At 48.6% G+C, this 16,264-nt stretch overlaps 1 protein-coding gene across 4 annotated transcripts in view; it reads left to right on the plus strand.

Moving 5' to 3' along the window:
- Positions 1–16,264, plus strand: part of CRTC3 (CREB regulated transcription coactivator 3) — a 97,080-nt gene that overhangs the window by 59,936 nt on the left and 20,880 nt on the right. For all 4 annotated transcript variants that reach the window (XM_036355580.1, XM_036355582.1, XM_036355581.1 and 1 more), the window contains 3 exons: positions 6,016–6,077; positions 8,044–8,106; positions 10,246–10,346. In XM_036355580.1, coding sequence (XP_036211473.1) covers positions 6,016–6,077; positions 8,044–8,106; positions 10,246–10,346 — 226 coding nt within the window. The remainder of the gene's footprint in view (positions 1–6,015; positions 6,078–8,043; positions 8,107–10,245; positions 10,347–16,264) is intronic.

The following is a 16,264-nucleotide window of genomic DNA, read 5'->3' on the forward strand; positions in this document are numbered from 1 at the left end:
TGCTTGGGTCATAGACGCTTATGGCAGTTACCTGGCTAAGGAAATAATTTCAAATGGTCGTAAGTGACAGAGAGAGAGGAAAAGAGCTGGAAGGGAATGTTCCCGGAGAGGGATGGCTTGTGCAGAGTCCCGGAAGCGGGGGCTGCTCTGTGTGTTCAGGAGACTTTGTCTCTTTTCAGGGGAAATAGCACAGGATATGACTTGGCCCTATATGTGTGTCACTGTGAGAGCAGATGAATTCCTCGGGGAAGGAAAGGCAGAAACCCAGTTCATACACAGATAAGTGAAAGTTGTTCAGCAAACAGTACAAGTCTGATCCACAGATCATGCGATGTCTCTAGATTCTCTTCTTAAGCACCTACCTGGGGTCCTGGGACTGGACAGCTGAGTCAAAGAGTGTTCTTTTAAAAATATATGTATATTTGTATTGATTTCAGAGAGGAAGGGAGAGGGAGAGAGAGATTGAAACATCAACGAGAGAGAATCATTCATCGGCTGCCTCCTGCACGCCCCCTACTGGGGATTGAGCCTGCAACCTGGGCATGTGCCCTTGACCAGAATCGAACCCGGGACCCTTCAATCCGCAGGCTGATGCTCTATCCACTGAGCCACACCATCTAGGGCCAAAAAATGTTCTTTAAACATGGGCCTGGCCCATTAGTGAACAGTGAGTCTCTTTTGAGGAATCGTGGGACTATGAGCTCCAGTTAAATACAAAAGTGAAATGATCTTATGCGAAGATATTAATATATTCAGGAGAACCCGGAAGGAGAGGGCTGTGGTTCCACCTTTCCTTTCATGGGCTGCAATCATTTGGTTGTGACAGAATTTGCTGCCCTGGCCGGTGTTGCTCACACCGAAGGGTCTTGAGTTCGGTTTCCAGTCAAGGTACTTGGGTTGCAGGTTTGATCCCCCATGTGGGAGGCAACCAATCGATTTCTCTCACATCAGTGTCGCCCCCCCCCCCCCCCGCCCCCGTTGCGCTCCTTTCCTTCTCCCTTTCCACTCACTCTAAAAAACAATGGGAAAAATATCCTTGGTGAGAACTAACAAAAAAAAGTATTTGCTTAAAATGGTTGCCATTGACAATTGTCTATTACCTCCTTAGTGAAGTTTTATCATTTGAAAGTATTAACAGTGGTTTGAATCCTTGTTAGGACAAAAAGAAAAGTTGTATTCAGAATTCTCTTGTCACAGCTGTTTCTTGGCTGGGTGCTATTCTAGAACAGGCAAACTGGCCCAGACAGCAGTTCAGTGCTCTGATACAGTGATCTTAAATGAAACGAACATTGTTTAACAAATATCCCAGCTTCCTCCCAGCGTGGGCAGCCATACCAGCAGAGCTCTGGCCCAGGGAGATCCCTCCTGCAGTGGGCGACCGTCCTCGCAGAGGAGGCTGGTGCCTGAGCCCGGCTGTTGGCATGGGTGGGCACTACAAGCAAAGACCAGGGCACTGCCCAGCAGGCTTCTGGCCGGGGCCACACTCATGGCAGGAGAGAGGCACTGCCTGGTCCCTGGCGAGTCCTGTTGTCAGAACTCGGAACCACGAGCTCTCCTCCCTCTGCAGCTGCTCGTCTCTGGCAGCCCCTCACTCCTCAGTCCTCAGGGCAGCAAATTCGTATCCCAGATGCCACCTTGTTGAATATCTGAACTATTAACATACATTTACGGCAGATATAATAGTATCTCAGACCTGTGGGTAATACACTAAAAAAGAAGGGAAACACGATGAATTATAGAAACTGTCTTCCTCTAAAAGGATGTGTCTGCCCTAACTGGTTCAGCTCAGTGGACAGAGCATCAGCCTGTAGACCAAAAGGTCCTGGGTTTGATTCCTGACAAGGGCTCGTATCTGGGTTGCAGGCTCCTCCCCTGCCCGGGCCCTGGTCGGGGCGCGTGCAGAAGGCAGCCAATGGATGTGTTTCTCTCACATTAATGTTTCTCTCTGTCTTTCCCTCTCTTCTACTCTCCCTGAAAATCAATGGAAAAATATACTCCTGTGATGATTAGCAATAAATAAATAAATGTGTTTTTAGAAAGAGAGTAAAGCAAATGTTTAGAGCATTTCTGATTTATATTCCCGAGGAGGTTTGAGAACGTCCTGCATCTTAACTAGTGTGAACACCGGGAAGAGATGCCTTCACACCTGGCTCTCCTCTGTGGGATGGGCCTTGCTTTGGTTCTTATCATACAATGAGATGAAAATTTTAGGATGTTGGTTTATAGAACACTGTTTCTTTGAAGTGCGTGGTCTGTTACATTTGAGAAACACTGTGCTCTTCCTCAGTTAGTAGGAGGGCTCTAGAAACCCGCCAGTTAAACCTCTTTGCCCAGCTGGCGTGGCTCAATGGTTGAGTGTCAGCCCATGAACCAGGAGGTCACCGGTTTGATTCCCGGTCACGGCATATACGTGGGTTGCAGGCTGGTAGCGATGGATGGTTCTTTCTCATCAATGTTTCTACCTCTATCCCAATCCCTTCCTCTCTCTCAAATCAATTAAAACTTTTTTTTAATTCTTATCTTTAACACAGGGTTTCCAAAATTTATTTGATTACAAAACCCAATTTTTTCCTCACACTCACTAGAGATTTTCATCTCAGAGGACAAGGAAATGCTGGTTTTTAGAGATTTAAGGGCAGAAGTATTCAGATTTCCATATTCGACGTGCCACCTGTTTGTCACTCGCACGCTAAGAGAAACAGGACGATGGTCTCGTGTAGGCAAAGACTCTAAAAGATTTGACTCTCAGATGTGTCCTGCAAGTCAGCGTTGGAGGGAACAGGACAAGAGGAGGTAGAGTGATGGTGAGCACGTGGGTGGGGAAATTAGGAAGGACCCCGGTTGTGACCAGTTTTGTATATTAAACCTGCCCCTGGAATCATCGTGGTGGGGGGCGGGGGGAGGGGTTGGATTACGCAGACTCCAAGTTCCCATCCCACCAGCTGGATGGAGGTCACAGGCCTGCCCCAGACTCGCCCCTGGTAGAACAGCGTGTCAGGGTAGGAGAGAAAACGGCACCCCGCTGCCTCCGACGGCACTTCCTGAGCCGCCCCAGGTGCACTCGCCACATGGAAACAGGAAGCCAAAAGGAGAACGCTGCTCTGTGCACCAGCCACGGGCAGGCCCGCTGAGAGGCAGGGTGGGGCTTGTTTGGAGCGTCTGTGGCTCGGTGGCCCCACCCACGTGCCAACGCCAACAGATGTCTTCTCTTATCAACAGAAGAGCTACTCCCCTTCCTTTGGGGAAGAGTGAGTAAGAACTTTCCCTCTAACACGCCCCCAGGGGGAAGGAGTAGGAGTCCCCTGTGGATGGATTGAGGCTGGAACATAGAGGGACTTTCCCCTACAGGACTGCTGAGACAGGGGAGAGAGAACGGATTCGGGGGCCCCGGGGTTCCCAACTGGAGCACCCAGGTGGATGGTGCCCTCCAGTAAGCACGATAGACCATCACATGAGCATCAGAAAGGCCAAGATGCTAACTAGACCACCACGTTGGGGTAACCCGGGGTTGATCGTGGTGTTACTGTCACCACTGCGGCCTAATCGTATTTCCAGGACTGGATAAGCGGACTCAGTGACTTCAGGGGTGGCAGGTGCTGAGAGGTGGTGAGCTTCTGCTTCGTGAAATTAGTCACCAGATTCTAAAGGAAAGAGAAAGATAAGCTCAGGTTATAGATTCAGAAGCTGCTGCCTAATGGTTCTGCCGACTAAAATGCTGATCGGCTCCATCTCTGAGGGTCGTCTCATTTCTTTTCTTTTTTTTTAATTATTACTTTCTTTTCACTTTTTTTAATTTAATTTATTTTATTTTATAATTCTTTTTTTTAAACATATTTTTTATTGATTTTTTACAGAGAGGAAGGGAGAGATAGAGAGTTAGAAACATCGATCAGCTGCCTCCCGCACACCTCCTACTGGGGATGTGCCCGCGACCAAGGTATATGCCCTTGACCGGAATCAAACCTGGGACCCTTCAGTCCGCAGGCCGACGCTCTATCCACTGAGCCAAACCGGTTAGGGCCTTTTTTATAATTCTTTATTGTTTAAAGTATTACATATGAATCTTTTCCCCCCCGTTGACCTCTCTCCACTTGTTCCTCCCCCCCCTCACATGCCCTCACCCCCCCTCGCCCCCCACTGACTGTGTCCATGGGGTTTGCTTATATGCATGCATACAAGTCCTTTGGTTGATCTCTCCCCTTCCTCCCCACTTTCCCCCTATTACCCCCTTCTCCTTTCCCCCTGAGGTTGGACGGTCTGTTCAATGCTTGTATGTCTCTGGATCTATTTTAGTTCATCAGTTTCTGTTGTTCATTATATTCCACATATGAGTGAGATCATGTGATACTTATCTTTCTCCGACTTTAATCCTCACCTGAGAGTACGTTTACATTGATTCTTAGAGTAGAAGGAAGGAGAGAGAGAGAGACAGACAGACAGACAGACAGACATTGATTGGTTGCCTCCTGCATGGAGTGGGGATCGAGCCTGCAACCGAGGCACATGCGTCCAACAGGAATTGAACCCAGGACCCTTCAGTCTGAGGACCGACGCTCTAGCCACTGAGCCAAACTGGCTTGGGCGGGCCTTCTTATTTCTTTACCACCGTTTCCTCTTCTGTCTCCTATGGTCTCTTCTAATCTGTCCTTCGTATCATTAAGCCTAATAGTTAATGTTGAAGAAATGTCTCTCTTGGAAAACCTGTTTGCTTTTATTGACTCAATTCAGATGAAGCAATGAGATAACTAGACAAGACAAAGCCAATACACAGGAAGTAGAACTTGTGATCCTAACGTTTCTCCTGGCAAGAGGAACATTTCACACCGCGTCGTTAGTTCATTAGCTCAGTGCCCACACTTCCCTGGGGGCCCAGCCTCACCCGGGTGTCACTCTCTTCTCCATCAAGGGTCCCATTTCCTCCTGAATCCAGCATGATGGCTTCTTTGTTTTTAAAATACATATATTTTTTTATTGATTTCAGAGAGGAAGGGAGAAGGAGAGAGAGAGAGAAACATCAATGATGAGAGAGAATCATGGATTGGCTGCCTCCTGCACGCCCCCCACTGGGGATGGAGCCCACAACCCGAGCATGTGCCCTGACTGGGAATCGAACCATGATCTCCTGGTTCGTAGGTTGACACTCAACCATTGAGCCACACTGGCCGGGCATGATGGCTTCTCTTATAGAGAATCATTGAGGGTTTTTTAGCAGGAGGGTGATACAATTAAGCATGTTTTAGAAGACTATTCTTTGGGTGTAGTTACTAAATTCACCAAAATTTCTCGACTGCACTCGGGTGCCTGGTGCAGGGGCGTGCTGGCTTCTCCACACGCCTGGTGCATGCTCCAGGCGTGGGAGGCCCGCGGAAGAACAGAATCTGTGGAGCGGAGTCCCTGACCACATAAGGAAGTTCGCATCTCTCCACAGGCTAATGCTTATTAGTAACAGGAATCTTCCGTGACTGGAAAAAGGAAATATATCGGCTTATGTCACCCAAAGGCGAGACCCAGGGATTCATGCAGCAGCATTGAGACTGTCTCTGTCATATGTAGACAGGCTTTCACCCCCTCAGTTGGGGGGAGCCCCTTTTTCTTCCCCTCGAAGCACTCTTTGGTCCTGTTTGTGTCACAAGCTCATCCCTGAATCATTCGCTGTTTCCAGGAGCGTCAGGCACCTGGCTGGGAAGACTGGCCTGGGTCCTTCCCGCGGGGCAGGGAGGCCTGCGCACAACGACAGTCCGACCAGGTTTGGGTGGGGTTAGAGAGAGTTCTTAAAAACAGAAGCTCCTGCAGACATAAAAAACAAGAAACACCCACGTGAATCACACGAAGATGGCCCTGGTTAGGTGTGGACGCTCCAGGGCAGTGATAAGAGAACCGGAGGAAGAGCCGGTGGGTGGAGACGGGAGATAAGGCCCGGACCTGGACCTCCGAGGTGTGCCTCTCCATCACTCCCGGCCTTGTTTCTGCTCCACCTTTGCATTAAGTTTATTTTTCCTTAATTAAAAAGCCTACTTTGACGGTAGCACTTTTGGAGCCAGTTACTCCTCGCAGCCCCTGGACGAGAGTTGGCCAAGGTAAGCAAACCCTGTTTTAAAGATAAGATGGGCATGTGTTCATTTTGGAAACTTTCGTTTTATTTTATCTACCCTGAGTGCTGTTCTAGAAATTTCTAATATAAAACAGAATCTTGTTCGCTCTTATAAAACTTAAGTATTTTCATGTATAATCATAGGCTGATATGAAAGTCTGAAATGACAAGTTATTTAAATACAGCTAGATCTTCACTTTTAAAACAAAATAGAAACACATTTGGAATACATTTGCCAATAGAACACTCTGACTTATTATTCTTATACTAGAGGCCCGGTGCACGAAATTCGTGCACGGGTAGGGTCCCTCGGCCTGGCTGGCAATCAGGGCCGATCAGGTTTCCCCCTCAACTCCCACCGCCTCCTTCCCTCGCTCCCTCAGCGCCCTGCCGCTGGTCGCCCACCATATTCTGCGCCATCCCCTGATGGTCAGCGCACGTCATAGTGATCGATAGAACTGTTGGTTGAACTCCCGGGGAGACACTTTGCATATCAGCCTTTTATATATATAAATAGAAGGTTCAAGAAATGGACAAGTAAACGCCTGTCCTCGGTGCTTAGGAAGCTACATAAGGAACATCAGCTTCAGGAAGCTTCTGAAGGGAATTTGCACAGTGGATTTGATTTAGGGGCTCTTGCAATATTTTGGTATGCAGAGGGTATATACCAAAAAAGAAGAAAGAGTACTCTTTAGTATAGAGAGTAACAGAACGTGAAATTAACTGGAAAAACTGCTACCTTCCCCAGTGTGGGGCGTGCAGGAGGCAGCTGTTCAGTGATTCTCATCACTGATGTTTCTATTTCTCTCTCTTCCTTCTTCTCTGAAATCAATAAAAATATATTTTAAAAAACACACAAAAAATCCCTGCTACATCCACTGTATGTATGGTATCATTTTCAGATCATGTCAGATTCAGGAGGCATGTGAAATGTACATGTTGAAGACATTTAGTTCTCTGGGCTGAGGTCTCTCCGTCCATTCTCTGGCACATACTAACCAGCACTTACTGCATGGACCATGTAGGCAGGACCTGGGAAAGGTCTGTATGAAGGTGGGCAACAGCTGACCCCACCCAGGAAGGTTTTCAGCTACCCTCAAGAATCTTAGGTCCAAATACAATATTTTAAAATCATGAAAAGATAAACTCCAAACTGATATTTTAAAATGTACATCCAAGGAAAAAAAATGTCTTATGCTTTCCAAGCACTAGGAGTAGATAAATATTTTCATAAACTGAGTAACTGAAACAGTTTTATTTCTCTTTATGGCTATCTGTATGGAATGCACAGTTTTTGCATGCAGGCTTGCACAGCACCCCCTACACACACACGGGGTATGTGATGAGGGGTGAGTTTTTACACAGCTGGAGGAAGGTCTCATGTCCCCTAGAGAGGAATTGATCATAGATTTGAACTATTTCAAAAGGTATTCATGCCTGGCCAGCGTGGCTCAGTGGTTGAGCACCAGCCTATGAACCAGGAGATCACGGTTCGATTCCTGGTCAGGGCACATGCCCGGGCTGTGGGCTCGATCCCTAGTAGGAGGTGTGAAGGAGGCTCCAATCAATGATTCTCTCTCATCATTGATGTTTCTATCTTCCTCTCCCTCTCCCTTCGTCTCTGAAAGCAATAAAACAATATCTTTAAAAAAGGTTTTCAAAGGCGTTTGTTTGCCCCACACCTTTTTAAACTCTGTGCCCAGCTAGCTAATCCCATTCTCACGGATTGGGGGCAGTTTTATCACAGAAATCAGAAATCCTAGGAGCCAGAGAGATCATTCAGTCTGACCTCATTTTCATCGTGATGAGCAGCACGAGCATTTTGCAGGGACTTCCTCAGGTTGCGCAGCTAGGCGAGTGGAAAGGTCGGTTCTCAGGCCCAGGTCTGAGTCTCTGCTTTGCTTCTTGTGGATTGAACTCCTTTTCTTTTTATCTTATTCTGGTTTTTAAAGGCAGCAGCGTCCTTGGAAGGAAGAAAAGCATCCTGAGTTCAGGCTGACAGCTGCACTTAACAGGTACATGCTCGCTTCCTAGTAGAAAGAACTTGGGAAGAAACCAACCCATTTGATTGCCCTGATGCTCTTTATATAGTGCCTAGTAGCCAGTCTGTTCATACTCATGTTTGTATAAAGTGTTAAGAAAACAAACCTCAAACCCCTCACCATTTATTGAATGTCCACAGAATAATACAGTTTAAGAACATGAGGTCTGGGGTGAGACTACAGCAAGCATGTCAAACTCAAAGGCTAACAGACCAAACAAACAAGGCATGCGGCCCGCGGGCTACGAGTTTGACATGCTTGGATTACAGGGTTTGCCTCTTTCTATGTGACCTTGAACAAGTTCTTTAACTCTGTGCTCAGTTTTCTCATTTGGGAAAGGGAGATAATAGTACCTACAGTAAGGGATGGTTATGAAGCTTAAGTAAGATAATACACGGGAGGAGTATGTGTTCAGTAAGCGTCAGCTACTGTTAGGACCCTTCGGGCCAGGCTCCCGTAGTCACTGTTCTGTGTAAGTCTTTAGCCAATCCTGATAACGTCCTATAAGAATGAGGTTTTGTGTGTTTTGTTTTTTCTGTTCTAAGAGATTAATGACTTGTCCAAGGCCACTTAGCTAATATGTGATGAAACTGGGATTTAAAAAAAACCCAAAACTTTTTATAGTGCAAACTTTTACACAAAGGGAACATACACAAAGGGAAAAGAGTTATAAGAAGTCCCTTGTGCTCATCTTTTAGCTTCAGTCCTTAGCATTCTGCCATTTCTTATGTAACTTCCACCCCATCTCACAGCTGGCTAGATATAATCTTTTACTATAAATATATCTAACAGTACAAGGCTGGTAAGAACCTTTTAAACCAAACAAAACGTAACCGCAGTTTCATTATTTCACTTAACAAATGAACAATAACTCATTAATATCATCTAATACCAACCTGCATTCACATTTTCCCAGGGGGCCCCCTCTAGCTGCTAGAGGGTATGCTGCCCGGTTCATGAATCACTTAATAAAGCCAATTAGATCTTCAAAACAGACAAACACAAAATTTGCCAGTAGTCTCTGCATCTGATATTCTCTGTTGAGTCTCTGTGACTCTAAAGGAGCCGGATCTGAACCCAGGTCCCTCTGGCCCCAGCGTCCATGCTCTTCCTGTTGCACCACGCAAGGTCTGAACTGCCTCTCCCTGGTCTGGACACATGGCCACGTGCAGTGAGGCCACAGAGAAGCATTTTAGGCTGATTTGAGGCCCACAAGTTCTTTTTATGGCAGACAGCGTGGCCCTGCATGAGACAACAGTCATCTCCTAGCATCGAGGCTGTGTAGAAGTTGGAGCTGTCTGCGGAATTCCAGAAATACGCTCTAGATCAGCAGTTCCTGAGTTTTTTGTCCTTTACCTTAGAAGCCACGGAGTATATGTCTGTGTCAGTGTATCTATTGGGATTTGTCTGTTGACACTAGAAATTAAAATGAGAGATTTTTAAATGTTATTTAGTCATGAATTTGAAAATAGCAAAATAAAAATAATAAACCCACGCATGTTAACGTAAATATTTCTTTAAGAAACAAAATGACATTTTCCAAAACAAAAAAGTGTATTGAGAAGAGTGGCATCGTTATCCCTTTGACGAATCTCTGACAGTAGCTGGGTTCTCTGCTGATGCGTTCAGCCTGCGGTGACTTCACATGTCACGCGGCTTCTGTCACCCTCCACTGTGCTCACCAGAACGAGCGAAGGGGCAAAGATCATTTTAGCATGAACTGCAACCCCCTCGACTTGTACGGTCCCCAAAAGGGTCTGAGAACCGCTGCCATAGGTGAGCCTTCAGACAGGAGTTCCTTAGTGAAGGAAGGATGGGCAGGTCTTGGAGGAAGCCATGCACCCCAGGCCTCGTTGAAACAGATCATTAAGCTGTGCCTGCAGCTTCAAGGTGTAAAGCTCTGCGAGCACAGGTGACAGTCATGGGGGGTGTGGGTGACCTTCAGCGGCTGTTACTGATGTAAGGGACTTAGGTAGGTCCAGACCCCTCATTGCATGGATCATCGTAAGTAATCTTCCTGACTTCTCTCCCGCTGGTAATGTTCAGCGAAGACTATTGCATTGTCACGAAGGAAAAATCGATTTTCAGCCAGACTCTCTCCTCCCCCCTCAGGACCAATTCTGATTCTGCGCTTCACACGAGTGCTCTAAGCACCAAGCCCCAGGACCCCTATGGAGGAGGGGCCCAGTCGGCCTGGCCGGCCGCATACATGGGTAAGACTCACGGCCCTGCTTCTGCCTGTCCTGTGGCATCTTGCCTGGCGCGTGCCCTCCCCGCCCGTGGTCTCCAGAGAAGGAGCACGGGGACGGTGTGTGTGCCCCGTGGGTGAGTGGCGCTTACAGGTCACCTGCTTGGTTGCTGCCTCTCTCACAGCAGCTTCTCCCCCTCGGCACCTCTGGGCCCTCCGTTTCCTGTCTTCCCTTCCACACTCATCATTCTCATGTGGACCCATCCTAGCTTTCTAACCGGTCTCCTCACTTCCAGGCCTATATACTCTCATCCAGTTTTATATGATTTATCTGAAGGTCCTCTTTTCTCACCTAAGATCTGAGCAAACAGAGAAATAAAACCAGAAGTGACAGATGAAGCTAAATGTCTTTATTAGTGACAAGAGGACGCGGATTCTCTCTGTGGGTCCATGCCCATTACGACTGAACCCCAGAACGAGGCCCACTGCCCCGCAGCGCTGGCCCAGCCGAGTGCCACGAGAGGGTGGGGTCAGACTGAAGGGCAGGCCAGCAGAGAAGGCCCCGAGGAGGAGAGGGGCTGGACTGGGGCTGGGCGTCGCCTGCTCAGTTCCCCATTTTGCCAGGTAGACCATTGTCCTGCCTCCCTTGGCCAGAGTGAGTGAAGTGGGGGAGAGAGCCGGAGTGACAGGAGTGGGGAAAGCCTTCTCATGCCATCTGCTTCCAGAGTGAACTCACATCTGATCATAGTCTCCTGCGTACAGTCCTCCGTGCCCCCTCCCTCCAGGAGAGTCCCAGTCCCAGTCTGGAATGACGGGAGCTCCAGGACCTGCCCCCCCCCACCCCCGTTCTCACTCCCCAAGTCAGCCGTGAGGACCACGCTGGGTTCTGCTAATGTTTCATTCTGTTCTCATCTCTTCCTCCCATAACTCACTCCTGACCTACCTGCTCAACACCCTCTGCTTTGTCATCATTTCTGTGGGGCCATCCTTGGCCTTCCTGTCCGCCAGAACTATCCATGTCCTAGCGCCCCAACGCTCCTGCGTGCAGGTGGCTCTCTCGGCACCTGTGTCACTCCTGTGCTCAGAGTCGATTTCCTGAAGTCAGCGTCTTGATGGTCTTACCTGCAGCACTGTGCCTGGCCGGAGGAGCCCTCGGTTCTGGGAAGTGCGGGGAAACCACAGTGGCTACCTGTGCAGAGCACTCGCTAGCATCAGCCTGCACACGCAGCAGTCTGGCTCGCTGAGACACAGGCCAGCCTGCCTCCCTGGGGTTAGAATCTGGTAGGAACAATGGCTCTGACTGTCCATTCGTATGCCAGTCAGCACTCCGGGTCGACTCCTGTCCACAAATGGGAAGGACTACGTGTTTGGTCTTGAAACAGGCAAATCTTTAGTCAAGCTTTTCTGGGTTCTTTTTAGACAATTTAAAGCCTAAATGGTCTGTTCCTTCCGAGGAGAGCATGGCTGGCCTATTTTCTTGCACATAGTAGGATAGGCCTTAGTAATAATTGTTCCCTGGTGCAATCAGAGGTGACTAAACCGTTATTGCTTGTAAAGTGTAGGATCTTTTTGAATCGGTGGAGGCCATCCAGCCGAGAGCTGGCGGTTATGTCAGACTCGGGTGTGGGTTAGAGAAGCCGGTCCCTGGGGAGTGGGGGAGGGGAGGAAGGAGGGGAGGAGAGCTCAGGATGGGTAGAGATGGGAAGGTATAAACAAAGCCCAGCAGAGGCAGAGCAGGCGATCAGTGGGGCCCTGTGACGGCAGCAGGATCTTAGTCTCCCTGGACTGGGAGGGAGCCAGGCCGATGGGTTTTTATCTGGGACCCCAAACGCAAAGCTGATTTCTGCCTCTGCCATTTCTTCTGGCAGAGTTTACTCCAGAAAGGGCTAAGGCCTAGAGAGGACAGGAAATCATAGGTAATTTAAGTAGGACCTTGTGAGGCTGCGTGCAAAGAGAAAAGAAAATAACTAAAGAAAGTGATCGATTGAGCGAAGTGTTTGTGCTAAGAGTGATGCGGCTTCAGCGGGAAGAGGTGAGAAGTGTCGGACGGTGAGAGGATGGATGAGAAGGCAGAAGAATGTAAGTGTTGATCCCGGCAGACAGGACGAGCAGAGAAAGACATCCCAGAGCCGGCTTTCTGGGGTGACTTGAGAATCAGGGGGCGCTCCTTGTCACCTCAGCAGTTAAACATTGTTGGGCCACGTATCTGACAGCCCGGAGGGCGGGCTGCCCTCCAGCTTGAACCGCGTGGCTGCTTCTGCGAGTATCACAGAACCCAGAAACACATCCAAATATGGACGTGTTTACATGGGAAAGCCAGTGTGTTTAAAATATTAGTCAAGTCTCCAAGGATGGGAATTATTTCTGGAGAATTCTATTTGCTGGTGGGAGCTATTTTAAATCGTTTCATGCATTTTCCCCCTGTAATTCATTAAAGTTTTTCATTTTCTTTTCCTCTTGGATTTTAAAAATATCGACTAGCTTTGCAAAAAGGTATTTCTTATTATAGGACCAACCAAATAAAGATTAAGCAAGTGATGGGAAAATGTAATGGAGCCCAGAATCGGGCTTCGTAGCAGAAGCAACAGTAACTGCTCTGCCCCTGGGGACCTTTCCTGAGCATAATGATGGAGCTCCGGTCAGTGTTCCCACTCGTTGTTGTTGTGAGTGGACGAAAAAGGAGCATCTGCTTAACTCCGTGAGCAAGAAACTTGGATGCATTAACGAGCGGTTTGTGTCCCAAGAAAACAAAGCCATTGCTCTGATACGTGTGTAGTGATTTTCCTGATGGTGATTGAGTGTCATGACAGTTACACGTAAGTGATTAGCAGTTGATATAAATGGCAACAATAGACTTTCACTCAATCAAATAAGATTTTTATATCCTCTCGTTTAATTAGCCAGAATCTCTAAAAGGAAATGTTGACCCTTTCCCTGGCAGCCTGTGCCGTTCAGTTATTTCACCCGCGTGCACACGGGGAAAGTTACGGGCTCTCTGACATGCCCTGTCCCAGAGCCTAGGACGGTCCCCTCACTCTGCTGGGCTCACAGCCGGCCTGGGAAGGAGGCAGGGTGGTCCGCGTCCTTGCAGTGAGTCCTAGAGCTGAGGCTGGTGCGTGGAAGGTGCTTGTCTTCTGCACCCAGAGCTCTAGAAGCTGAGCACGGCCAACTCGGGGGCCGCAGGCCTGAGCTCCTCTGGGTCCGGTAGAGGCCCAGATGTCAGTGGCCTTCAACAGGCGATGTGCTTTGACCTGCATAGTTAAGGAAAAGTTTTAAATGCAAATAACCCTGAAGGAAGTGAGCCTGTGCTGACGGGAGGGAGAGGGTGCCGGAGTCCATTCATTGTCTTCACTAGCTGAGTTTAGACAGAGACCCCCCAAAAGCAGAACGTGGAGGGAGTCTCACTCAACAGAGGGCAAGCATCCCAGGTCATAGAGGGGGCAAAAAGCGTCCCCTCGAGGGCAGGAGGGCCCAGAATGAGGAGGCTGAGGCCCCAGCGGCTTCTTAAAGGACCCCCTCTGGTTAGAGCATCCACCTCTCACTGCTCCTCTACTCGGTGAATCAAGACTGTGCTGGGAGTCAGGCTTGAGCCGGGAGAGGGGACATGGGCTCGGTGACACTGAGGAGGTCACCACGTGGCTCTGACCCAGGACGTTTCCTGGGTCACAGATGCAGCCTCGGTCCCTGCTGTGCCATCCCCGCTGGGCCGATGCGCGTGAGTGTCCTCTCTGTGCAGACAGCCCATCGCAACCTGTTCCTTTTCTCGGTAGCCCTTTGTTTATGGTTGTGTCCTATGATATTCTTCATTCAGCAGTAGAAGTCCTGGCTTGCATATTTTGGTCACATGTGAGCTTGCTGCTGCCACCTCCATCTTTCTGGTCACCTACACTCAAACCTGGTGGTGTCTTTAATATCCTCAGTCCCGCCCCTGTCACCATTCAGCAGCCAAGTCGCACTCAGTCTACCCCTGTGGTGCCTCCACCTGCCCTCTCCTTTCTGTCCCCACTTCCTGCCTTCAGCCTGGACCGTTCTATTTGGTTTCCACCTGGTCTCCCTGCCTTTCAGCCCTTCTCACACTGAGCTGTCAGAACCATCTCTCGAAAGCGTAGTTGAATCGCGTCACTGCTCTAGCGGAGACGCAGTATGTCCTGCCTCTTGCCGACTTACTCCTCTCTCAGCGAAGCCTCATCTCCCCTCCTCCGCCTGTCTTCACAGGGCGCATCCCTTCCCACCTTACTCCCATGTCTAATCCCTCAGGCACAGCACGGTGGACATTCTGAAGGCGCACAGGCCAGAGTCCTAGTCCCGAACTTACTTAGCAGAGCGACCTGGAGGGTTAGCACTTGCCGCATAGAGTTGCTGTGAGGATGGCATGAGGTCACCTGTGTAAAGGCCCAGCACATAGCGGACAGTACTGTTAGCAGCTGTTACTATCATCCTCGTGTTACCCTCAGTGTCTAACTCAGGTGCCACCTCCTCCGTGAAGCCTTCCTGGGTTCCAGTCTGACAGAGAGGCGGTGACACTGATGGCCTGTTGTGTGGAATGTCTGCTCCCCACTCAGGAAGTTTCACAAGGTTGAGTCCTCATGTTGCAGGGACCGGTCAGCCTTGTTCATTAGACCCCGAGTGATGGGTTTCTTGATGAGAAATAAGCAATGCTGGTCTGCTGTACAACACGAGGCTTTTTATTTGTGATCGGGCCGTCAGAATAGTCACGTTCCCTGCCCTTGGCAATACGGGGGCCCCAAAATGTGAGTCAGAAACTCCTCTCTCCTTGTAACAGTGCTGACTGCAGAGCCAGGCCCTTTGCCTCTGCACCTCATTTCCGAACATTCTTGTGTTCACATCCCCTTTCTTCAGCTGTGTTCACTCACAGTGAAGCGATATCCTAGCCCCGTGGTTGGCAAACTGTGGCTCGCGAGCCACATGCGGCTCTTTGGCCCCTTGAGTGTGGCTCTTCCACAAAATACCACATGTGGGCGCGCACATACAGTGCGATTGAAGCTTCGTGGCCCATGCACAGAAGTCGGTATTTTGTGGAAGAGCCACATTCAAGGGGCCAAAGAGCCGCAGTTTGCCGACCACTGGCCTAGCCCAAGTCTCTCATCGGCTAGGACTGTCTGAGGAGGGTCCTCTGGGGTGATTTTAAAATGTAGATTCCTGGGCCCATTCTTACACCTTCTGAGGCAAAAAGCTTTGAGGGTTGAGCTCATGAATCTGCATTTTAAAAAGCTTACCCAAGTGGTCTTTATGTGCATTAGCATAAAGTTTTAAATCACTGACTTAGATTCTGTTTCCATCAGCCTGAAAAAAATTCTGTCTTTATGAATGTGCTCAATTTATCGACCTCTTCCTGCTCCTGGGGACTCATGATGCTGGCCAGGCACCCAGCCTCCACTAAAATTGGGTATCTTCTCGCTGTACTGTAGAATTTGTATCCATGTTCTGTCTTCACCCCTACACTCTGTCACCTGCCACATCTAGCATTTAGTAGGAACTTAATATATGTTGAGTGAATGATTGTTAGATATTTAGTTTATAGACTAATCTGGTTAACTTACAGATTAAGTTTATCCAAAAACATATTGAAACTTTAAGTAAGTAAGCCTATATTTAAAGGCTTGGAACTTTAAAATTTCTCCTGATTTTATATTGAAAACTCACTTGGTATAATTGATGTCTCTAAAGAGAATAATAATCTTACCTACTTGGCACAGTCTTTGGTTTTAGCCCAGAGCAATTAGATATACTATACTTGTCATTAACAGTGTATTTTATGGGTTAAAAATATTTTATTCAGCCCAGTCGGTGCGGCTCACTGGTTGAGCATTGATCCATGCACCAAGAGGTCGCCGATTCAGTTCCCGGTCATGGCACGTGCCTGGGTTGTGGTTTTGATCACCAGTGGTGGGCATGCAGGAGGCAGGCAATCGACATTCTCTC

This window comes from Myotis myotis, unplaced genomic scaffold (genome assembly GCF_014108235.1).
Source record: "Myotis myotis isolate mMyoMyo1 unplaced genomic scaffold, mMyoMyo1.p scaffold_m19_p_23, whole genome shotgun sequence".
Taxonomy (NCBI): domain Eukaryota; kingdom Metazoa; phylum Chordata; class Mammalia; order Chiroptera; family Vespertilionidae; genus Myotis; species Myotis myotis.